We start from the raw sequence: 25,944 nt of genomic DNA, 5'->3' as shown, positions 1-25,944 counted from the left end.
TCCAACTGTCAAAGAGAAGGGCCTTTAGACTTTAGCCAATGATGCTTTAACATGAGAAAATGCTACTGTTGCAGGGTCTAAAAGCTTTCCAGAAAGCTCCTACAATGCTGAATTTTATGTGAACTACACATTTTGAAATAATGACCAACAAAACATTATTTTTTTGACCAATAAGAATGCCAAATTCATAACCAAATTTCTGTTGTCTCAGTTGCCCAGGCTAGTCCTGAACGCTTATGTTCAAATGACCTTTCTGTCTTAGTCTCCCAAGCAGCAATTGAGTCTGAAAGCACACATCACCACACCTCAACAGATTTCTGATTTGTTTGTCTGTTTTCATAGTGTCTCATAACACAGTCAAATTTGAAATCTCCTGCCTCAGCCTCTGTAGAGCTTTAATTAAGCACATACAAACCCAGAACAGGCTTCAAATTTCAGTCCTAATAAACTTCATTTTATAATAAAACAGAAAACTGTAAATGCTTTCTACAGGCCACTAGAGCAAATCATCTCATGCAGTCATACATGACAGTACTTGGACACAAAAATCTTCACTTAGAGCTGCTACAATAGTAACTCAAAGATACTTCCTGTCTCAGAAAAAACAAAAATTTGCCTGCCAATAGTCCTCTCAAAAAAAAAAAAATCTGATAATATTTCCCTAAAGACCCATATAGACATTAAAACTCAATGATGCCAACAATGATGCCACACCAACAATTAACTATGAAGAAGACTCAGAAATTCATTAGATGGAATCATCAATCTGGTCTCTTCTAATTTTAAGAGTTCTGTATTATATATGGCCAGAATCCCAAACTTCTAAACCATGCATGTTTTACTTCAAGTGGTGTTCAGCAAGTTTTCTTGGGGGGGGGGGGGATAAAGAAAAGGCTTAGCAGTTAAGAGTGCTTGCTATTCTTGCAGATGACCATTTTGTTCCCAGCACCCTCTTCAAGAGGCACACAACCACCTCCAAGGAATCTGACTTCCCTTTCTGGCCTCCTCCGGTACCTACCCATGGATAACAGCACATGTATGTATATACACAGAGACAGAGAGGGGGAGGATAAAAATAAATCTTTAAAAATAATAATAGCCGGGCGTTGGTGGCGCACGCCTTTAATCCCAGCACTCGGGAGGCAGAGGCAGGCGGATCTCTGTGAGTTCGAGGCCAGCCTGGAATACCAAGTGAGTCCCAGGAAAGGCGCAAAGCTACACAGAGAAACCCTGTCTCGAAAAACCAAAATAATAATAATAATAATAATAATAATAATAATAATTAGATGCAGGCACTCAGGAGGCAGAGGCAGTTGAAACTCTTTAGTTTGTGGCTAGCCTGGTCTACTGAGTGAGTTCCAGGGCAGTCAGGGCTATGCAGAGAAACCTTGTCTCGGGAAAATAGAGGAAGAAAAACAAAAGCACCTTTTTAGACTATACACTGAACCTCCAACTTTTCTTTTTCCTGAGATAGGGTCTCCATATGCAGACCTGGCGACCTCTACCTCCTGAGTGCTGGGATTAAAGGTGTGTGCCATCATGCAAGGTTTACACTTCAGCCTTAATTCCTAACCTTGGCTCCAGCACCCCCAAGCCATCAGACCTCTCTCAGCCTTCAGTAACACTGCTCAAATCTCTAAAGAACTTGTTTTTGTCCTTCAAGGCAAGAGTTCCACATAGCCCAGGTTGGCTTCAAGCTCCTTAGTTAGCTGAGGATGGCCTTGAATGTCCTTCTGATTTCTCTGGGTGCTGGAGTTACAGGCATGTACAACTGTGCTCCGTTTTATGGAGGACCAGGGATCAAATCAAAGTCTTCTCACATGCTAAGCAAGCACCCTCCAACTGAGCTACATACATCCCCACCTCAGTAACTGGTTTTATGAGATAGTCCACTATGTGGCCTAGGCTGGTCTCAAGCTCCTGGCCTCAAGTGATGACTCTCCTGTCTTGCAGCCTCCCCAGTAGCAGAGACTACAAGTGTGCACAACTGCACCTGGATCTCGGAATACTGTTAGGATGTCCTCACGGATTTAAAACCTAGTCTACCTAATGTTTCCCCAAATTCAAAGACCTTCATTACTTCATTTCCAATACCAACTGAATTACCTTTGACCTCTTCTATTTTTCCCATGATATATATTAAACTACCAGACTTCATCAATTCTTCAACAGAACTCATTACAACTTTTTTATCAAGTAAATGCTATAGGAAAGTGCTATGATAGATGTTTATAATATTCTTCTCGTTTACCCCACTCACAGGATAAGCACAACCAAGCCAAATTGTAATCGCTCGTTCTGAAGAGTTAAAATGTTATGCATATAATGTAATTTCCTTCACATTACTGGATGTTCTTTTTTTTCCTTCTTCTGCTATTCCCTCTGTGGAGCTCTAAAATGGGTACATCTGTCATCCTTTCCTGACTGAATCTCTCCCTAAACATAAACAACTCCAAGCCCAAATTAACTTTTTCTGAAACAGAATTTCAGTAACTAGTTCCAAATATTTTTCTTAAACACAAATGATCTGAAAATCGTTCTCTCCTTCAAGATGGATGAAAAATAAGGTCCTGCAAACAGATTATTCCAATTCCACAGATCTAATGTGCTTATTCAGACTCCGAATTTTAACAAATTAGTAGGTGACTGAGATTCAGATGGTCTATACAGCACATGGTGAGTGGGGAAGTGGGTAGGTCTAGTAGCAATGCAGGTTCCTCAACCTAACATCAAGGCTTCTCAAAAGGTCCCTATGTAACAGGGCGATACATTCAGGAAATCCTTTCCCAAAGGCAATTTCATCTTGTACAATATACGTAAGTAGTATAATTACATTAGATTAACTTTTAAAATACTAGACAGGAAAACTATAGACTTTTTAAAATTAGTTTTAATGCTCCTGAAATTTAAAAAAAAAGGGTATACCAAATTACAAAATAAAATAATCTCCAAAGAAGGGGGGGGGGAGAGTGGAGCTGAAGAGATAGCTCAGCATTAAGAACACTGAGAACACTGGCTCCTTTCACAGAGAACCAGGGTTTGATTCCCAGTACCTACATGGCAGCTCACAAGCATCTGTATTTCCAGCTCCAGAGGATCCAGCACCTTCTTTTGCCTCCAAGAGCACACAGACATGCATGCAGACAAAATACTCAAACACATCAAAAATGGAATAATTTCTTTTAATTTTTAAAGAATTATTCTAAGATCAGAAACAGCAGCTGGGGGAGGGGGGGGGAACATGCCTTTAATCCTAGCACCGAGGAGGTAGAGGCAGGTGGATTTCTATGAGTTGGAGGCCAGCCTAGTCTACAGAGTGAATTCCAGAACAGCCAGCCAGGTCTACAGAGAAACCTTGTCTCAAAAAACCAAAAGGGGAAAAAAAAGGAAAGGAAATAAGCCCAGGGGGGTAGGAAGACACTAGTAAACCCAACAACACTGCTTTAACACCTACTAGGTTTACCTCAGCTTGAACCCAAAGAATTATACAGAAACATTATTTTGAGGGGGAAAAACTTTTATGGCGGGGCTGGAGAGATGGCTCAGAGGTTAAGAGCACTGACTGCTCTTCCAGAGGTCGTGAGTTCAATTCCCAGCAACCACATGGTGGCTCACAACCATCTATAATGAGATCTGGTGCACTCTTCTGGTGTGCAGGGATACATGCAGGCAGTACATTGTACACATAATAAATTAATATCTTTAGATTAAGAGAGAGAGAGAGCTGCCCCAAATCCGTTTTTTGTGTCCCCCCGCCCCCAAAAAAAACTTCTATGCCTACTTTCTCAGATTTTTACATATATAAAGATATTAAGCTGAAAGTTTTCTGTTGGGGGTGGAGAAGTGGCTCAGCAGCTAAGTTCTTGCAGAGGACCCGGATTTGATTCCTAGCACTCACATGGCAGCTCAACAAGGTCCATAACTCCAATCCAGGGAATCAACGCCCTCTTCTGACCTCTGAGGGCATTAGTCACATACCTGTGCAGATATACCTGTGAGTGAAACACTCAGACATGTTAAATAAATAAATCTTTTTTTAAAAATGTTAAAGTTTCTGTCTTGACACTTCAAGTTTGGTATGGCAAACCAGCTTTTATACAAATTCTTATCCAATAATTTATTGCTTACTTAATGTCTTCTCCATAACACTGGGCAATACATGGGGCTGTGGCCATGAGTCTTACTCACCTTTCTATCTCAGCATCTAAAACATCACAGATTATCAAAGATACAATGAGTGAAATAATACTTTCTATATAAAAATGACAGATTCTCCAAACATGATATACACAACAGCCAATGTTTATGAAGAAATGCTCAATTTCATAAAGCATCAGAGATGCAAACTAAAACCACCATGAGTTACCTTGCAGCCCATATGATGGATACTATAATAAACCCAGAAAAAATGTTGAATACAAAAAAAAAAGAACCCATGAATACTGGTAATGAGATTATAAAACAACACATGCACAGAGGTTCATCAAAAAAAATTGACAAAAAGCCTTTAATCCCAGCACTCGGGAGGCAGAGGCAGGTGGATCTCTGTGAGTTCGAGGCCAGCCTGGGATACCAAGTGAGTTCCAGGAAAGGCGCAAAGCTACACAGAGAAACCCTGTCTCGAAAAACCCAAAAAAAAAAAAAAATTGACAAAAACATAAAAATATTCATTAATTTAAAAAACAACCAATAAGTCACAAAGGACAAACTTAATACAAGCTATAATTTTAAAAAGCAGTGGAGCTGGGCATGCTGGCACTTGCCTTTTAATCCCAGCACTCTGGAGGCAAAGGCAGGCTGATCTCTTAAGTTTGAGGACAGCGAAGGCTACACAGAGAAACCCTGTCTAGAAAAAAAATAATAATAATCAGTCTCAAAAAAAAAAAATAATAATCAGTCTCACTCACATCAAGGTATAATTTAGTTCTCCCTTATTCTTGGAGCCTATGTTCCAAGATTTTAGTAAATACCAGAAAACAGTACAGTATCCTAAATAATTTTTTTTCTAGAAATGCAAACCAATAATTGTAACATACCATAATACAAGGTAGGAATGTACACTCACCCTCTCTCTCCCACGCATGCGTGCACGCCCTTCTAAACATTCTATTACCAGTAAGAATGTATGCTTAGTATCCATAAGGCCCTGTTACTCAACTCCAGCATTAGTGGAATATGGTGGCATATGCTTAAGTCCCAGCACTTGGAAAGTAAAGGAAGCAGATTTCTGTGAATTCCAGGCCAGTCTGGTCTGTACATAGCACTTCCAAGCCAGTCAGTGCTACACAGTGAGACTCTTGTCTCAAGAATGAATAAACAAGTTTTAAAAACATCATTAAAGGGGCTAGAAGAGATGGTTCAGAGGTTAAGAGCACTTTCTTCCAGAGATCCTGAGTTCAACTCCCAGCAACCACATGGTGGCTCACAACCATCTATAATGAGATCTGGTGCCCTCTTCTGGTGTGCAGGCAGAACACTGCATAATAAACAAACAAGTAAATGAATGAATGATTTAAAAAACACCACTAAAGAACCACCTTGTAGCCGGGCGGTGGTGGTGCACGCCTGTAATCCCAGCACTTGGGAGGCAGAGGCAGGCGGATCTCTGTGAGTTCGAGGCCAGCCTGGGCTACAGAGTGAGTTCTAGGAAAGGCACAAAGCTACAGAGAAACCACCTTGTTTTCCACTCTAAGATGAAGTCTTTCACCTTTTCACTTGAAGGAAATACTTTCTAGTGCTTTTCTTGGGAAAACCCAACTTGTTTAATAATCAAGACCATTAAGTACTACAGGGTTGGTAGCTATGCAAAGTGAATACTCTGGACAAAAGGTCTATCCAGAGTAGGAAAAGAGTGGGACAGCAGCCGGGTCGTGGTGGAGCACACCTTTAATCCCAGCACTGGGAAGGCAGAGGCAAGCAAATCTCTGTGAATTCAAGACCAGCCTGGTTTACAGGACAGGACTGCCAGAGTACACAGGGAAACCCTGTCTCAACAAACAGCAAACAAACAAAAAGAGATAGCACAAAGACCAATTTAATGCTTGGTTTTGTTTTGTTTTTTTCAGAAATTTCCTTTGATATTTTTAGGCTGTGGCTGACTACAGGTAACTGAAATTGTGGAAAGCACAACTACAAATGGGGAAGAACTAATACTTGAGGTATTTATAGACCCTTGTTCATAATAACACTGTTTGAAACAGCCAAGAGGCAGAAGCAACCCAATGCCCATCTATGGAAGAACAGATAAACAAACACATACACACAACAGAATTATTCCTCAGCCTTAAAAGGGAAACGTCATGTGCCATGACTTAGAGGAACCTAAGGACATGATGCCAAGTAAAATAAGCCCGACACAAAAAAAGACAATATGATCCATTTATATGTAGCATAGTCATATTCACCCACACAGGGCTAGCAAGATGGCTTGGTGAGCAAGTAAAAGCACTTATTGCCAAGCCTGAGGACCTGAGTTTGATTCCTAGGCCCCACATGGCGGAAGGAGAGAACCAACTCTCGCACGTGTATACACATAAATACATATACAAACTAAGTGTTCAATTTTGTATTTTATAAAAGTAATATCACCATACTGGGGGGATGAATCACTCAGTGGAGTGCCTCTGTGAAAACATGAGGAGCTGGGTTTATTCTCCAGAACTCACATAAAAAGCTGGCCTAGCGCCGGGCGGTGGTGGCGCACGCCTTTAATCCCAGCACTCAGGAGGCAGAGGCAGGCGGATCTCTGTGAGTTCGAGGCCAGCCTGGGCTACCAAGTAAGTCCCAGGAAAGGCGCAAAACTACACAGAGAAACCCTGTCTCAAAAAAAAAAAAAAAAAAAAAAAAAAGCTGGCCCACCTACATCTCAGGGCTGGAGAGGTAAACAAAGGTCCTTTGGTCTTACTGCCCAGCCAACCAGCCTAGCTAAGGGGGAGCAGGGGAGGGAGATGGAAAGAGAGAGAGATTTATTCCCTTTTTGTGGTGCTGAAGAATCAAACCCAGGAATTTACACATGCTAAGTAAGCATTCTAACACAGAGCAACATCCCAGGTCCATGGATTTTTGTTGTTTGTTAAGTCTATGTAGCCTAGGCTATTCTCCAACTCTGAATCCTCCTGTTTCCACTTCCCAAATACTGGGATTACAGTCATGTGCCACCAGACTCAAAGAGAATAACACACTAATTATCAAAAGAACTCATGTTTAAGAAAAGGATAAATACAAAACGTTAATATAATACAATTAAATTATTCAGATGGCCTTTAATTTAGCTTCTTTCTAAAAAATAAATTATAAAATAAGTCACTCGTTATATATTCAAAATACACATGAGACCCCTGCTATTTATAAATTAGTTTGCTCTGACACAAAGCAAAGTATTTCTGCCCAAAGAGAACTCTAGTCCTGAAAGAGATCACCATCATCATTCCTCTACTAAACCCAATGTCAGTCCACCATGGCTTTTTACAAACAATGGGAAAATAAGCAAAACAAAGTAATCCTTCATAAAGCTAAACCTGTTCACTTTCACAGGTGTTATTCATTCTCAGAGCACATCCTCCCTATGTTAATGATGCTGGAAAGGTCTCTTTTCATTCAACAAACACCTTTTGATAGTTGTCAAATACAGAGGTCCAAGGGTAACTAAATCAAGGAAGACTCCCACCATCAGGGAGCCGCACACTCTAATAGCAGGCTAAGAAAAGCTGGCAAGTGTTCAGGCTGTGAGCCGGCTCAACAGGCACTGACAACCGCACATGGGTTTGGCAACTTCAATTCAATCCTCCAGACCCACATCAAGATGGAGAACCAACTCCACCACGCTGTCCTCCGACCCCATGGACATGCATCATGCACTCACTCACACTAAAAGACAGCTTTTTAAAGGCCTTAATACAAAAACAAAAAGCACTGGTCACTATGTCAGACCATGTCAGTGGAAAATATTAGTCTCCACTCTAGGCCCTTACTGTTTAATAAGAATTGACACCTAAAAGGTAAGCCCAAACCACTTTGCTTCTAGACTCATAAAAATACCAGGACAGTATCTGTGCGCCAGAGCAGAAATTTGACCATAATATTTTATAGGGCTACAAATATCTCCCACAATAATTTGACTAATTTGACTGTTTATCAAACTTTACAAAATCTGAAATCCAGCATACTGGATCGATTCTCAGAAAAAAAGAACCACAACTAGCTGATACAGCCAACCAAACCCTTAAAATAAGACCTTAGAACACCCACTTAAAAACAGTACTCAGTACTGTCCTAGCCACTTCCTGTGATCTGGAAAGAACAGTAATTCTCTTTAAATATACAAAGCAACTGGAAAAGAAATGGTGACATTGCTAACTAACACTTCAAAGAAAAATGATCATAAAATATGTAATCCATGTAATCCGGTGAATATTCCACACTTAACACCCATACATATAAAAAAGTAAATAAATAAAATCTCAAAAAAAAATTATAAATGGGATATCAAGCACCTAGTATGTACCAGCCCAAGACTTTCAGTAGATTTGTTCTTAAAAGGTTTTCAAGCCAAGGCTAAAGAGATAGCTAAGCAGACGACAACACTCACATAGCAGCTCATAGCCATCTGTAACTTCAGTGGCAAGAGATCCAGCAGCACATTCTGGGCTCCAAGGGCACATACTAGGTATACAGACATGTATGCAGGCAAAACCCTAACACACATAAAGTAATTTTTTTGATGGTGAGTTTTTAAAGCCACTACAGCTAAGCAGGGTAGCACATGCCTTTAATCCCAGTACTCTAGAGGAAGAGGCAGGCCAACTGTTGAGAGGCCAGTCTGGTCTACAAAGAAATTCCAGGCCAGCTAGCTAGAGCTACATAGTGAGATCCTCTCTCTCTCTCCAGTTACAAACACCTGCTACTCGTGGAAGAAACTGGGGTTCAGTTCCCAGAACACACTATTATTACAGTTCTATAGGATCCAATGCACTCTTCTGACCTCCTAGGGCACCTGCACACCCCTGGTGAACATACACACACTCAGGCACATACAGATAAAATAAAAAAACAAGTCTTAAAAAAATAAGCCCACATGGACATAACTCAAATTTAAGGGGGAAAAAAAAACAGATAAAGGAAACTAAAGCAAATTTTAAAGCAACTTGTGTACCACAGTTCAGTAGTGTAGGGTTTGAATGAAAATGGGCCCCCACAGGTTTGTAGGGAGTGGTATTATTTGAAAAGATAAGGACATGAAGCCTTTGTTGGAGAAATTGTACCACTGGGGGTGAGCTTTGAGGTTTCAGAAGCTCAAGCCAGGCTCAGTGTTCTGTTGCCTCCCAATCAAGACGTAGAACACTCAGTTACTTCTCCAGCACCATGTCTGTCTTCAAGACCACCATGCTTCCCATCATGACAATAACGTACTAAACCTCTGAACCTGTAAGCCAGTCCCAGTTAAATGTTTCCCTTTATAAGAATTGCTATAGTCATGATGTCTCTTCACAGCAATAGAAACTCAGCCAGGCAGGCCTCTAATCCCAAGTAGAGGCAGGCGGATTTCTGAGTTTGAGGCCAGCCTGGTCTACAGAGTTAGTTCCAGGACAGGCTCCAAAGCTACACAGAGAAGCGGGGGGGGGGGGGGGGGGGGGGGGGGGGGGGGGGGGGGGGGGGGGGGGGGGGGGGGGGGGGGGGGGGAGCACCACAGAAATGTTACATTACTGGGCAGGAAAGAGTGAAAGGAGAAGCACAAAAATGTCCAATAAGCAGTATTTTCTCTAAGGACTTTCTTATATACACCAGAAAACTAAGATGATTATAAAAACTGCATTGAAAGGAATGATAAAATACCATAACTACTAGAACAAAGGGTTACAGAGGTTTAGAAGACAAAGAGAACTTTTCACTGGCCTGAGCAAGGGAAAATTCACCGAAGAAAGGGAATGAATTTTGGGACTGTTACAGAAAATGAGCATTATCTTAAAGCAAAAGAAACTAGGAAAGCCAGGCCCTAGTGGTGCAGAACTGTGGTGCTAGGTATTAAGAAGGCTGAGAAGGCAAAGTCACTAGTTCAAGGCCAGCTAGTCAACAACACATCCTATGTTCAAGCCCCAGAAAGTGGGGAATAAATGGAAGAGAAGAGAAAAAATATATAAAAACCATGTTTGTGAAGGTAAAAACATCTATTTGGCCAGAATAGAACAAGTGTTGGAGGGAGCCTGACCACAAACAGAGAAAGGGACAGTCAGACATCAGAGGACCTGTTGAGATTAAACATCCTATTAACAGCACCAAAACAAAATTAAACCCGACCTTTACATATTTACCACTTTCATGAAATAAAACTGCACTTGCATTCTATTAATGAGTTTATGCTTTTGAGGCAAGAAAAAAGAAGTACAGGATCGTAACCTGGTACAAAGATGAATAATGCTGGAGCTGAAGTCAAATCATCTTCTCTTTCTCTAGAAAATCATGGGCTTGTGGGAGTTGGGGAAAAAACCTAGACGTCCCTATTACTGAAATGTTACTAAAGGCAGCCCAATTATAAGTAGAACCCACAAATCTTTTCCGTAAGATGAAAAGAGAAGGCGGCATGAACCAAAGAGAATAATCACCAAGTCCCAGTCATAATCTCAATTGTGCTGCCAAGACTGAGTATTAAGCAAGACTACAGTTAACTGTTAGGCTTTTCTTAGATGAAACTTTGGGACTGGAGAGATGGCTCAGCAGTTAAGAGCACCGACTACTCTTCCAGAGGACCCAGGTCTGACTCCCATCACCCACATGGCAGTTCACAACTGTCAGTAACCCCATTCCCAGAGGACAGACACCCTCTTCTGGCCTCTTCAGGCACAGCACACATGTGGTGCATATCCATACACACAGACAAAACATCAATACACATAAAAATAATCTTTTTAATGTAGCTTTATATTTAATGTGTCTTTTAAGTCTATGTTTAAATTATTAAGTCCATGGGTAACTAGACCACCACTACCATGAAGCTACTTTAAATAATTTAAAAGCCCACCTGGCTTGGTGGCACACACCAGGAATCCTTGCTCTCAGAAGGCTGAGGCAGGAGGTTCTCCAGTTTTGAGGTCAGATCCTGTCTCAGAAAAATAAAATAAGAAATGTAGTTCATCAGTAGAATGCTTATCTAGCAAGTTGAAAGCCCTGGGTTCTACACTTTAAAATGCAAAAAATAAGAAAATGAAGTTCCAAACTCCTAAGCACCATTCAAAAATCACCACTTCCCAGCAGAGTTTAAGATCCGCCATCTAGGAAATGGCTCAGTAGTTAAAAGCACTGACTGCTCTTTCAGAGGTCCTGAGTTCAATTCTCAGCAACTACATGGTGGCTCACAACCATCTGTAATGAGATATGGCGCCCTCTTCTGGTCAGCAGGCATGCATGCAGACAGAACACTGTATACATAATAAATAAATCTTTTTAAAAAGTCGAGTTTATGCTTCTAAAAAAAAAAAGATCCACCCATCTAGTAAAGAGGGGAGGGGGGGCTACCATATTTTCAGGTGTTAGCTGATAATGGCTTCACAGTATAGCTGTCTCTGCAGGATACTATGACTATGTAGCAACCCTACTGACATCTTTCCGCTACTTTACCACTGCAACAAATCTATCTACTCTCCTCAAAAACAACGCGGGGACGAGTGTCAGCGGAGAAGTTAGGTCCGAGCAGCCCCTCAACCTTAGCGCTCTCTATAAAGTAAACTCAGAGGCAGAGAGTGCTTCCATAGGCCCCAAGTTTGAGAGTCAGCACCACCGAAAATTAAAAGTGAGACTGCAGAGAGAGTACCATTAAACCAAACAAATTCTCTGTACACTTTCCTTGGTTCTATTTCAACTGAAAGCCAAATGAGAATCTAGCCCTAAGCCCTCATTTTACCCAGCAAGACACTGCCGCCTAAAGCAGGCAAGCGATCTGCCCTAAGTGACTAATAAAGTATTCCGTCTGCACTCCTCATAGCAGTGCTAAAGCACTTGGTTGCTTAAATCTCATTCATGAGATTAAGTACCTGACAGCCAAAATCCAATCTTCACTCTTTCTGTACCCCTCAGTGACCTGCCCTGAGCTATACCAAAAATGCTGGATGATCTTGAATATCGGTTCTACGCTTCAGCCATTACTATCGAAACATTACTCTTCCCCACTTCAAGTGCCTCCACTCTTAAATTCTGAACAAGTGGATTAACAAAACCTCAGAAAGTACATTAAGAGGAGTGCATCCTCAGTACCTTGCTTGTTACCCTTTTATTTGTATTAAACATTTCCTGCTGTGTGTATGTCTTTGCTTTTTTTTTTTAATTGGTGGAAGATTTATACGACCTCAAGAGTGACCAAGGATAATCGTTCTGGTTTTTTAAGTGTCAACTACTTAGTTACTATATATGTCCAGTTAACATAAATGATCGGCTCTTTAAATACTTTCCAATTAGACAATATTGTTTTCTCTCATCTCTTACAAATAACTCTTAAAGTAACCAACAGGGGTTAATACCCTTTGAACAAAAAAACATCTAAAAATAATTCTCTGAAACCAGGTATGGTTGTGCCTGCCTGAAATACCAGTATTCAAAAGACAGAAACACGAGAATCACAAGTTCAAAGTTGGCCTAAGCTACATAGTGAGACCCTGTCTTTCAATTAAAAAAAAAAAGGCAAATATGTCACCCCACTTGATGTTAAAACTACAGAAACAACTAATCTGCAAAAATCCCACCAACCAAAGAGTACCACCAGCTTCATTAGGTCACTAACCTTCAAGCCATTTGTTGTAGAAAGGGGAGGGGGCGCCTGAGGTCTCTGGCTGGAGGTGCATTAAGATTATACCATCCATCCACCCTCAGCAGAACAATTTAAGGAGAGCAAAAATGTCCCACGTATATGTCTTAACAATGTTTGACCACATTTAATCACAGCGGTATTTAATCAGTTCCTGCAGCAAAGGCTTAAAAAAAGAAACGGCAGCATGCTGCTGGTATCTGAATCCAATTTAAAACATCACCACTACATGTGTGAAGCTGTCAGAGAATTTTTTTTAACTATATTTAAAAAATAAAACACCACCAGAGAGATGGGTCAAGACGAATTAAACCGTTTTGAACGTTAAAGCCGCTGTACCAAGTGGCTGGAAAAGGTTCTCCGCCTTTCTGAAACGCCGGGCGAAAGTCCCTGGGCGAGTTTCAAAACTAATGACCGTATACTACTGCACAGTGCCACCGCTTAAATTGAACTACCGAGCCAGCCGACCGTTCACGTTACTACAGCCAAAGGGCCTTAGAAAACAAGCCGGGAAAGGGGAACAATAAAGAAGCGTCTCACCGCAAACACAGCAAGAGAGAGACTGTCGGAAGTAAGGCAAGAGCCTGTTAATCTCTGTAAACGCCTTGGGGTCTCCGGGGTCGTAGTTGAGCACTAGGCGGCTCGCGGAAATGTAGAGAGCAGTAGCATTCACGGGGTTCATTGCAGACACTTCGACACCAATGGCTCTCGGTTGAAAAGAAATTCCGGATCCAAGTTTGTAAGCAGCCAGGGAACAATGGCGAATTTACAACAATTCGGAAGAAATCGGAGCAGAACCACTGGCCAAAGCAGCAACCAAAATCCGTGCAAGTTTGTGAAGCTGAAGCAATCCTCCCACACATGGGGCCTTGCCGCCCCTCCTCCGTCCCTGAGACTTGCAGACCGAAGAGAGAGAGAGAGAGAGAGAAAGCGAGAAACCAGCGTTCGAGTTCGTCCAAGACGGCCACGGCTTGGGTGCTCCGGCCGGGATCGGCGCTCGGTCTAGCCCCGCGGCTCGGTGGGCGGCCTGCGTTCGAGCAGCATGTCCAGCCGCGGAGGCACCTCCGGATGGAGCTGGCGCGCACGGGAACGGGGCCGGTGGGGTCCAGGCGGGGCACTCTTCTCTCCGGCCGCGGGGCCCTTACTCCATCGCAGCGCCGGCGCGGAGGCAGCGGGGCGACGGAGACTACCGCGCAGGCGTCGGCTTCCCGGGTCTAGTGCCAGCAGCCGCGGCGGCGGAGGTTGCTGCTGCTGCTGCTGCTGCTGCTGCTGCTGCTGCGGGCGCGCGCCGCTGCCGTTCTCGCCATGCCGGACGCGGGGCCCACGCTGCGCCTGGCGCGGCGGGCGGGAGGCACCCGCCCGAAAGGGAGGCCCGGGAGGAAGTGCGCGCGGGCCCCGGCGGCGGGAGGGGGCGGGGAACAGGCCGGCAGGCAGCAGCGGCGGCGGCGGCGGCGGCGCCCCTCGCTCCTGAGCCGCACACTCGGGTCACCAGCGCAAGCGCCGCCCCCTCACAGCCCGGCCATCTTTTCAGCACGGCACCGACGACTCCTCCAAGCGCGACTGCCACCGCCGCCGCCGCCGCCGCCTGCCCAGCCGCGGCGTTAGGCGAGCTCACCCCGCCAGGCCGCCACCGCCGCCGCCGCCGCCGCCCAGCGCGCACGACGAGGCCCGCTGGAGGCCCCTCCCTCGCGCCTGGCCGCCCTCACCCGGACTTCACGCGCCGCTCTAGCTCGGTGGGACCGGGGCTGCCCCGGCCGTGGTGGATGGTGCGGCGCTTGAGGCCCGCCCGCTAACGACGACCGTTACCCCAACGGGCAAAGACACTGTCATCCCCGAGACTCCCCCGCCGCCGTCGTCGCTAGCCCTCGCACGCATGCGCACAGCGCGCTCTCACACCCCCCCCCCTCCCGCCCTTCCTTTCCCTCCGCTTCCCTTTTCCCCTGCTTCTCCTCTAAAAGCCCCCTCCACGCCCTCCCGGAGCTACCGGCGCTCGCCGGGCGCATGCGCAACCCCCCCCCCCGACCCTACCGCCTTTCGCCCTTACGCGTGCGCTTTGACCGCCCACCCAGAAAAACCGGATAAACACATTAGCCCGCTCACGCCAGCCCCGCCCTGCCCGCCGCCAGCCCACCCTGAGCGCCACTGCGCATGTCTGGCTCTCCACTTACGGCTCCTGGGACGGAGCATGCTCAGTGCGAGCCGCAGGCTCTCACCGCCCTTCCCCCATGCGCTCTCAAATTCCCTCTCCTAGGCTGTGTGTGGGTTGTGGTGAACTGGGTAGCGGGCACGGGCGGCCTCTCGCGTGGGCTGTCCCCGTCGCGCCGTGTGGCGGTCGGGTGGGCCTGGGGTCCCAGCGCGGCCTCCCCACGCTCCGCTGACCGCGGTGGGAGGAAGCAGCCTAGCACGGCCGCCAGCCCCGCCTCGCCACCTTCCTCCCTCCCGGAACCCAGCGCGTGGCCGCCGTGGGTAGCGGCTGGCCAAGTTTGAAAGCCACTCCTTTAGGTCCTCAGGGAGACTGCCCTGGTGCGTGGACACAGCTCGTGGTGTATGGTCTTGGTCTGTAGAGTCTGAAACAATCCGAATCCTTCGTTGTGCTGCACTTTAAAAAAAAAAAAAAGGCTTTTGCCTTTTTTGCAGAAGGGCTGAGGACGCTGGGTTATAAATAAAAGCTTAACTGAGCGTGATTCTCCTCTCAAAATACAAATCCTTTTTTGGGTAGCACAATTAGAAATTGCTCTTCGGCATATTTTTTGCACATAATAAACGCTGTACACGTTTGCAAAGTGAAAATTACGACGCGCCAAGTCTTTTTACATACGTGTCCATACGGCATACCAAGGGCTAATTTTAGGGACTGGCCCATAAGTTATTAAGGAAGCCCGTAGAGTCTTGGTTTCCATTTGAAGACAGATTCTGTTTTTGTTTTTGTTTTGTTTTAACAAAACCTAACATATAGTACCAGTAAGAGTCTAATTTCCTAATTTTATATAGCAGCAGAGTGAGTAAAGCTGTGGAAAATGTATTTGGAAGTCACACATGGGAAACGATAAGTATTCTAAAATTAGCTCATTTTAAAGGCTCCATCTGCCTTTTCTTTTTATGATAGCTCTTTCTAAGGTCACTTTCAACTAAAACCGCTATACAGTTCTATTTTTACTCCAGATTCTCAGGTCTTCTCCCACAGCACATAGGTTGCTCTCCTCCAAAGGAGAAACTTGAAGGGTAAACTAATCAGCCTTGCTCACAGCCAGACAACGTAAATGAGCAGTCACGCTAGGTAAGGGATTACCTGCAGGCATTCACTTTTCCCCTAACTGTATTTTAAAAATCGTTTGAGAGGCACACCAGCCAAATTAAGATTAATCCATTGATGGTGTATGTGAGTCAGAGTTAAACCTATTCTTTTTTTAGTTTCTGGAATTGGTTGCAAATGGTAATAGGTTATGGCACTAAAAGCAAGCCATCTTGAACTGTATCCCTTTCTTTTATTGGCTTCCTTGAGCATTGCCTAAAAAGGGATCAGATAGATTGTTCATAGACAATAAATTGCTTAGACTAAATATTTAGGAAAAATCACATATAATTCAAATCCACTAATAATGTCCACTTATCATTTTTCATAATTTTATATTTTTAACTAATGTTTGAGAATAAAAGTATCAGGACAGTCGGACCCAACAAAAATAGAAAATACAGTTTAGGGAAAATCGGGTTAACGTCCTGCAAATGATTATTTGCCTAGGATGACTGCCAATTTATACAGCCTGGTTGTAAAACCACCAATTATTTGAATAAATGATTTATTTTACAATAAATAGTTTGGGATTTATAGAATTATTTCACAGAAGGTTGCATATTCTACACTCAGGTTTCCCTACCATTAGCATCATATATCTATATGGTGTATTTCTCACATTTAATGAATCAATACAATATCAATAACTAAAAGCCATATCGTTTGCTTGAGTTACTTTCACACAGCTGTGACCACAGTACCAGAAAGAAACAAGATTTATTTTTGCTCATGGTTTCAGATGGTAGTAGGGAAGGCAGGGTCACCACATGCTGACCAGAACAGATGGCAGCTGTTCATATACAAACCAGGAAGCCGGGTTGCAGGCACGAGGAGCTGGGTCTGACATCCAAAGATCTATACCAAGTGACTGGCTGCTAGCTAAGTCTCCATTCCTAAATGCCCCCCAAAATGGCCAGGCCAGCCTGTGGGGGTGTTTCCAATTCATACTTATATTAATGTTCATATTCAGGTTTCTTCTAAGACCCTCTTACTGCTCTAGGTTACCACATTAATTTAGACACCCTGTCTACTTGAGTTCCTCTTGGCATCCAGGTAGATTTTCATCTTCTCCAACAATTTTTAGTATAGAATTTAGTATTCACTGGTTATCTGAGATTGAGATTTAACCTCATTCTGCATTTTATCTGGCAACCTAGGGTATGTTGACTAACCTTCTTTTATGACTGGGTCTAATTTGGTAACCCAGGCTGTCCTCAAATTCTGGATCCTCTTGCCTCCAGCTCTAAATATTGGTATTACAGGCATTCAGAGGCTCAGAGGTCACCAATCTAATAGTCCACTAATGGGGTTATAAATTGGTAGAATATTTCTTAAGGTCAAAGCTTATAAGACGGATGAGCCTCAGAATCAACAGTTCTACTGCTAGCAATTTAGTATGTATCAGATGTTCTTAGTGATTCTTGTCTCATAGCAAACTTACTTTATTTATTTGCTTTTGGTTTAGTAAAAGCTGGCCTGGAAATCACAATGAAGCCAGAGCCTCCATCCTCCACCTCCTGAATGCTAAGATTACAGGCCTGTGCCTCTATTCCTTATAATTTTAGTCTTAGTGTCTTTTCACAGCTCCCTAGGTGAAAAGAAACAATGTATTTAAAAAATAGCCAGGTATGGCACCCAATACCTTTAATCCCAGCACTCCGGAGGCAGGCAAGCAAACCTCTGAGTTCCAGACCAGCCTGGTCTACAGAGAGAGTTCCAGGACAGCCAGGTGTTGTGTGGTATTCTGTTTGTGTTCTGACAAATAAAGATTGCTTAGAATCAGAGGACAGAGCTAGCCACTAGTTAAGCATAGAGGTCTGGAGGTCTGCACAGAGAGGAGACAGGATGTGATGGGGGGTGGGGGGGGCGCAAAGAGAAGATCTAGGCCCTTTTGGACAGAGGAGTGGAAGAGATAGGAAGCTACAGGTAGCTGCTCCCTGTTCTCTGATATTTCAGGTTCTTACCCCAATATTTGACTCCTGATTTTTTATTGTTAAAGATTAATTAGATTTATGCTTCAGGCAGGGATACACAGAGAAACCATGTCTCAAAAAAAGAAAGAAACAATGTATTACATTGTTACATCCAGTCTATATGACTGACCTAACTTGGTAGCTATATGACAAAGTAGCTCAGATACATTGTGGTGATACTTTGTACTCTAACAAATAAAATTTACCTGAAGGTCAGAGAACAGAGTCAGCTACTAGATTAAACATAGAAGCCAGGCAGTGGTGGCACAAATCTTTAATCCCAGCACTTGGGATCTCATTGGGAAGCACACATGTCATTAATCCCAGCACTACGAAGGTTGAGACAGGAAGTAGAATGACTGGACAGAGAAAGGCATGTGAGTGGGGAGGAGACAGGAACTGAGCCCTTTCAGCTGAGGACTCAGGGGCATTCTGTCTGGGGACAGGATCTTAACCTTTCAGCTGAGGAGCTGGCAAGTGGCTGTGGCTTGTTTCCTCTGATCTTTGAGCATTTAGCCCAATATCTGGCTCTGGTTTTTTATTATAAGACCAACTAGGATTCGCGCAACAGTACATTTCATTCTCAAATGAATATAATCTTTATTAATAATATGGGTATACTTCTTAGTATGCACGAAAGACTCCAGTTCAGTTTCCAGCACCCTCATGGCAGATCACAACAATTTGTAACTCCACTTCCAGGGGATCTGATGTCCTCTTCTGGCCTCCACAAGCACTGCATGTACATGTCACACAGACATACATGTAGACAAAACATTTATACACATAAAAATAAATCTTTTTAAAAATATTCCAAATATATTACCTCCTTGATAGGAATGTATAATGATCTAATGTTGAAACTATGACCTATCTGAAGCTAACAGTTTACAGAATGTCCAACAAATGTCAAATATTTCTATGCTTTGTCAAAAAGTTGATAAATCGGTCAGGCATGATGGTGCATTCCTTTAATTTCAGAACTTGAGAGGCAAAGGAATGTGGATCTCTGTAAATTCAAGGCCAGCCTGGTCTACAGAATTAGTTCTAGGACAGCCAGGGTTTTACAGTGAGACCTTGTCTCAAAAAGAAATAAGAGTGATAAATAAACCCTGTGTTTTCCTATGAGTTTATGTCAATGTAATTGTTTCTATTTTTTAAAGGATTAATAGACCTAATCTACATTTTCAATTTGAAGCACTACCTACATTATCATACATCTTTGTTATAGAATATTATATATCTATTAATTGAAGCACTACCTACATTATCATACATCTCTGTTATAGACTATTATATAGCTATTAAAACTTTTATAAGGCTGGTGTGGTTTGGATAAGATGACCCCATAGTCTTAGGCATTTGAACAACTGGTCCCCAATTGATGGCACTGTGTGGGAGGTTTAAGAGGTGTAGTCTTGGTGGAGGGAGAATGTCACTTGGTGCATGCTTTGAGGTTGCAAAGCCTCACTATATTCCCAATGTGCTTTCTCAGCTCCATACTTGTGGTTCAAGATGTGAGCTCTCAGTTGCTGCTTCTGACCCTGCTACCTCAACTCTGTCATCAAGGACTCTAACTCTAGAATCGTGAGCCCAAATAAGCTCTTTTATAAGTTACTTGATTGTTGTGTTTTATCACAGCAAAAGAAAAATTACTTGCTGTGGGATGTCCTGTATGTTGTGAATCTATGTTGCTATAATTGATTGATAAATAAAATGCTGATTGGCCAATAGCCAGGCAGGAAGTATTGGATAGTATAGGCAGGACAAGCAGAGAGGAGAATGCTGGGTAGAAGAGGGCTGAGTGAGGAGACACTGCCAGCCGCCGCTGCCATGAGGAGCAGGATATAAAGTATCAGTAAGCCACGAGCCACATAGCAAGGTATAGATTAATAGAAATGGGTTAATTTAAGATATAGATCAGATAGCAAGATGCCTGCCACAGCCATACAGTTTATAAGTAATATAAGTCTCTGTGTGTTTAATTGGGCCTGAGTGGCTACAGGAGCCAGGTGGACACAGGAATACTCCAGTTACTGTTACTAATACAGCTCAGCAAGGTGCCACACACCTGTAGTTCCAACATTTGAAAAACTGAAGCAGGAAGGTTAGTTTACCCAGGCATTCAAGACAAACCTGGACAACATAGCAAGCACGTTTCAAAATGAATTAATTAAAATGTTAATATGTTCTGCCGGGCGGTGGTGGCGCATGCCTTTAATCCCAGCACTCGGGAGGCAGAGCCAGGTGGATCTCTGTGAGTTCAAGGCCAGCCTGGGCTACCAAGTGAGCTCCAGGAAAGGCGCAAAGCTACACAGAGAAACCCTGTCTTGAAAAAAAAAAATGTTAATATGTTCTTTTAGATTTCTTTTTTATTGTTTTTAATTATGTGTGTGTATATGTGTGGTTAAGTGTATATGAGTGCAGGTGCCCACAGAGGCCAGAAGTCTGGCCTCCAATCTCCTTGGAGCTGGAGTTATAGACATTCGTGAGCTGCCCAATGTGGATGTTGGGAACTGAACTCAGATCCTGTACAAGAGCAAAGCATGCTCCTAGCTAAGCATCTCTCCAGCCCCATACCTTTTTTTTTTTTTTTTTTTTTTTTTTTTTTTTTTTTTTTTTAGACACAATCTCACTATTACACCAAGTCTGGACTTGAACTCACTATGTAGCTGAGCATAACTTTGAACTTTTGATTCTGTTGCCTCTGTACCCAAGTGCTGTAACTACAAGTTCCCGGTCACATGAGCCAACATGCCCAGTGACTGTCTACTTCTTGAAACTAGGCATGGTAGTGCAGGCTTGCAAGCTCAGTACTTGGGAGGAGGAGGAGGAGGAAGAAGAAGAAGAAGATCAGTGCAGCATCACCCTGAGATGATGAAAGAGGAAAGGGGGAGGAAGAAGAGGACTTTACACACCGACTATCAAAACAGAAATGTTTTTCTGGATGGTGAGTGTCTTAGTTAAGGCTACTATTGCTGTGATAAAACACCATGACCAAAAGCAAGTTGAGGAGGCAAGAGTTTATTTTACATTCCCACACCACTGTTTATCATCAAAGGAAATCGGGACAGGAACTCCAACAGGGCAGGAACCTGAAGGCAGGAGGAGCTGATACAGAGGCCGTGGAGGGTTGCTACTTACTGGCTTGCTCTCCATGGCTTGCTCAGCCTATTTTCTTATAGAACCCAGGACCACCAGACCAGGGATAGCACCACCCACAATAGGCTAGGCCTTCCCTCATCAATCGCTAATTAAGAAAATGCCTTATAGGCTTGCCTACAGCCCAATCTTTTTGTGGGATATTTTTGTTTGTTTGCTTGTTTGTTTTTTCAAGATAGGGTTTCTCTATATAATCCTAGCTACTCTAGAACTCACTCTGTAGACCAGTCTGGCCTTGAACTCGCAGAGATCCACCTGTATCTGCCTCTAGAGTGCTGGGACTAAGAGGAGAGAGATGGCTCAGTGGTTAGAGTGCTGGGACTACAGGTGTGCACCACCCAATCTTTACAGAGGCATTTTCTTAATCGAGCATCCCTCCTCTCAGATGACTTTAGCCTGTGTCAAAATGACATAAAACTAGCCAGCACAGTGAGATTGTGGGGAATACTTTTTCTGGTTACTGTGTGTACATTCACAATGAATTAAGCTTCCCTATCCTGTTCTCTACCCCCGCCAAACACTCGCCTCTTCCATTATACCTGCCACGCTAAGCTGAAGTTGTTGGTCTAGCCTGTCGTCTCCTTTTTATGTTGTAACTGTGACAAAGTCAGCATTTGCACCCTGTCTTTATTCTCGTTGCCTGGCATAGGGTTTGAAGCATCGTGGGAATTAGGTCACTGTTAAAGTACTGATTACTAGAAATCTGATGTCTGTGAAGCCGCCAGGATAGGCATGGGCAAACATTCGCTTTTTTCCCTAGAGACAGTCATAAAACTTACTATGTTCAAGACAGTTCTCACTTCATCTTCATCAATGTCAATTCTAAGTTATTTAATAAAGCCCAAAGTATGGATTGATTTGAAACACTCAGGATATCGCACACAAGTATGTATTGATTGCACTCTGTCTAGCATTTTGGACACAGTAAAGTAAATGCAGAAGTTGTTGACATTAAGCTTTCAGAAAACAAAAGTCCAGCTGGCACCGTAAGGGACTTTCTGAAGGGTTAGGCCCTTTTAAAAATATGAAATAGCTGTCTGCTTTCCTTTCCTCTCCTCTATCCACTCCATTTTAAAATCACTTTTTAAATTAATTTTTAGAGTTAGCATACAAAGTAAAGGAAACTCAGTGTAGCCCTGACTGTCCTGGAACTCTCTGTAGACCAGGTTGGCCTCAAACCCTTCTAACGTTTTCATATACAATGATGTGTTTTGTGCCCCCTTATTTTTCTTCCTCCTCCAAAATCTGCATTGCAATGATGTTCCCTCTCCAACCTTCTTACCTTTCATTCTCCCTTCTGGCCCAGTGTCCTAGCTATCACCTTCACCATTACACCTATCCAACCAAATCTGAACACATGTCTAGCCTGCAGTTACTGTGGATAATTATCAATAAGTTCAACCGACAGGAAAGTGGTAACAGGTTAACTCAAAATAAAGTTAAATTTACACATTCAGACACTGGCCAGATAAATACTTAAATAAAAAATAGAGTCTCAGATAGATCCAGGCTAGCCTCTCCAAGTGAAGCTGGGGTTGACCTTGAACTAATCCTCCAGCTTCCACCTCTGAGTGCTGAGATTACAAGCATGAACCACGTTGTACTGGTTTTATGTGGTGCTGGAAATCCAGCCCAGGGCTCTGTGCATGCTATGAAGCATTCCACCATGTAATGGACATTCCCAGCCCCAGAACAATACTTCTCTATAGAAAGCCCGTCACCGGATGAAATTTGACCAGGATCTAATCCAAACCAGTACTCCTGTCCTTTCGTAATGCCTCTCTGACCTACCAGATTTCCTCCTTCTGGCTAGAAGTCAGAGTCCTCACAGCTCAGTCCCAGCACCTGAGGGGAAGCTTTTCACCTCCATTCCTGTGACCATGTCCCTGTGACCTTCAGATCAACACTCATAATGCATTTATTTCATCCAAACAACATTTAGTGGTTTTAGCACTCATTTCTTTTACATCTTCACCTTCATCCTCTCTGGGTCTAACCCTAACAAAGCGCCTTGCTTATTGGCTGTTCTAATACAGTACCAGACACATATTAAAGTACCCACTAAATGTGACTGTCTTTATTCCCTAAGATGCTTTCAATACCATCCAAATGCCTATTAAATTTGTCCATTCATTTATGCAACCAACACTTATTGCCAGTTATATGCCAGGCATTCAGAATACAAAAATGAATAATTCAACATTCTTCAGCCCTCAAAGAGTTCACAGTCTAGTTGGGGTGGCAGCTATGTACACAGCTTATTTATAATTCAGAGTTGCAGGATTTAGGGATATTCTCAAGGCAACTCTGAAATGTCTTAGCAGAGAGTTCTGGAGCATTGTGGGTTGAACTAGTTCACGTGCACTTTTCTGAGAAAAGATCTGCAATTATTCATAGCATTGTTGCTAAGGGGAAATGTGTTCTGCATTCCAAACAGTCAATTTAAAAATTGAATTTTTGGAACACAGCCCATTTGCCCCTGGAGATGTCTATTTCTCCCATATCTCAGAATCCCCATTTGTCTAAGGACAATTTCTATTTCTTGATGATTCCCACCTGTTCTCTATGGCCTGTGGTACAACCTGAGGGTCTTCAGTCACCAATTCACACACCTGGGCTCCACACTCTATGATTGAGACAGTTCTCTGGTCAAGCAGGTCTCCAACATGCTGAAATAAAGGAGCCTCAGATCTAAGTTCTGATGATTTACCCCTTCACTGTTGGAGAAGTTAGTGAGAAAGAAGCCATTACATGGGTGGAGACAGTTTGGAATCCCTGCTGTGGGAAATGAGAGGAAAAGCTGATTAGGGTGATGTGGAGGATTACAGGAATGATTTTTATTTTATTTTATTTTTTGAGACAGGGTCTCTCTTTGTAGCCCTGGTTGTCCTGCATCTTACTATGTAGACCAGGCTACCTCAAACTCACAGAGATCTGCCTGCCTCTGCCTCTGCCTCTGCCTCTGTGTCTCAAATGCTGGGATTAAAAGGTTGGGCCACCACACCATGCTCAGGAATGATTTTAAAAGGATATATCTCTTGGGTAAAATAGGACTTATAAAAAATTTCTAAGTGTACCATCCTGGGCCATAAAGTTTTAAAAGTACTCTTTGCAATTCATAAGTGGGCTAGGTTAAAAATGAAGATTTCAATTGTTTAAAAATTGTTGACATTTTACTAGGCATGGTGGTACACACCTGGTCTACATAGCAAGTTGTAGGACTGCTAGAACTACATAGATACATAGACCTTGTCTCAAAATCAAAACCAAAACCCAACGAAAGAGTTAACTCTGTGTGTGTGTGTGTGTGTGTGTGTGTGTGTGTGTGTGTGTGTGTGTGTGTAGGTCAGATGACATCCTGGTGTTCTTTTCTCTTTCCATCAGGTGGCTTCCCAGGATAGAACTCAGGTAGTCTGGCAGGGCAATAAGCACCTTTGCCCACTGAACCATCTCACTGGCCCTTGATTTTTTAAAAATAATTTTGAGGCAATGTGGTTGTTTGAATAAGAATGGTCCCCAGAGGCTCATATATTTGAAAGCTTAGTCACCACGGAGAGGAACTGTTGGATAGGATTAGACAGATTAGGAGGTGTGGCCTTGTCGGAGGAAGTGGGGCTCCGAGGTTTTCAGAAGCCCACTCCCAGCGCCATGTTTCTCTGCTGCCTGTGGCTCAGATGCAGCATTTTCAGCCGCCGCTCCAGTGCCATGAACACTGCCCAGCTCCTCACCATGACGACAGTGGACTAGCCTTCTAAAACAGAAGGGAAGCCCCCAATTAAATGCTTTCCTTTATAAGAGTTGCCCTGGTATGCCGGGAGGTGGTGGCGCATGCCTTTAATCTCACTCAGCACTTGGGAGATGGAGGCAGGTGGATCTCTGTGAGTTCGAGGCCAGCCTGGGCTACAGAGTGAGTTCCAGGAAAGGCTCCAAAGCTACACAGAGAAACCCTTGTCTCAAAAAAAAAAAAAAAAAAAAAAAAAAAAAAAAGAAAGAAAGAAAGAAAAGAAAGAAAGAAAGAAAGAAAGAAAGAAAGAAAGAAAGAAAGAAAGAAAGAAAGAAAGAAAGAAAAGAGTTGCCCTGGTCACGGTGTCTGCTCACAATAATAGAACAGTCACTAAGGCAGCATTTTGCTATGTAGACCAGAGTAGCCTTGATTACCTCAGCCTCCCCTATGCACTGGCATTACAGATGTGTGCCACCGTGCCTAGAGAAAAATGAGGCCTTCTAATCTAGGGTTGAAAAAGCTGGATTTTGTGTTCTGGCTTGTTCTCGCCATTCCTGGGATTTGGGGGAGTGGCATAGAGCAGTAGATAAATCAGAAGAGCTCTGAATATGATAATTACTATGTAGGTTTGGGGAAACCCATTACTAGTCTCTGAGCTTCAGTTTTCATCTGTCAAGAAGGGCCAATACTGTCCTGAGGAGTCTGGTTTTTGTTTGTTTGTTTGTCTGCGTAGCTTTGTGCCTTTCCTGGATCTCACTCTGTAGACCAGGCTGGCCTCGAACTCACAGAGATCCACCTGCCTCTGCCTCCCGAGTGCTGGGATTAAAGGCAGTGCCACCACTGCCCGGCTTGTCCTGAGGAGTTTAACATGGCAGATGATGTCTTCATCAGTCCTATGCTTAACACTGACATTGTGGATACACCAGAGAAAAAGACTCTCAAGGAGTTCCCAGCTCCCTATTAAGGCAAAAATGATACATTTATGCCATGCAACAAGTAC

The 25,944-nt window shown here is 43.4% G+C and overlaps 1 protein-coding gene across 1 annotated transcript in view; it reads right to left on the bottom strand.

Annotated features, from left to right (window-relative positions):
* Msl2 (MSL complex subunit 2) overlaps window positions 1–13,999 on the bottom strand; it is a 32,236-nt gene extending 18,237 nt beyond the window's left edge. The window contains exon 1 of the mRNA XM_028869946.2: window positions 13,331–13,999. Within this exon, the coding sequence (XP_028725779.1) occupies window positions 13,331–13,472 (142 nt within the window). The 5' untranslated portion in view covers window positions 13,473–13,999. The remainder of the gene's footprint in view (window positions 1–13,330) is intronic.
* Window positions 14,000–25,944: the final 11,945 nt, after the last annotated feature.

This window comes from Peromyscus leucopus, chromosome 7, assembly GCF_004664715.2.
Source record: "Peromyscus leucopus breed LL Stock chromosome 7, UCI_PerLeu_2.1, whole genome shotgun sequence".
NCBI lineage: Eukaryota > Metazoa > Chordata > Mammalia > Rodentia > Cricetidae > Peromyscus > Peromyscus leucopus.
Note: the sequence above shows the minus strand (reverse complement) of the source record. Positions and strands in the feature narration are given on the sequence as shown.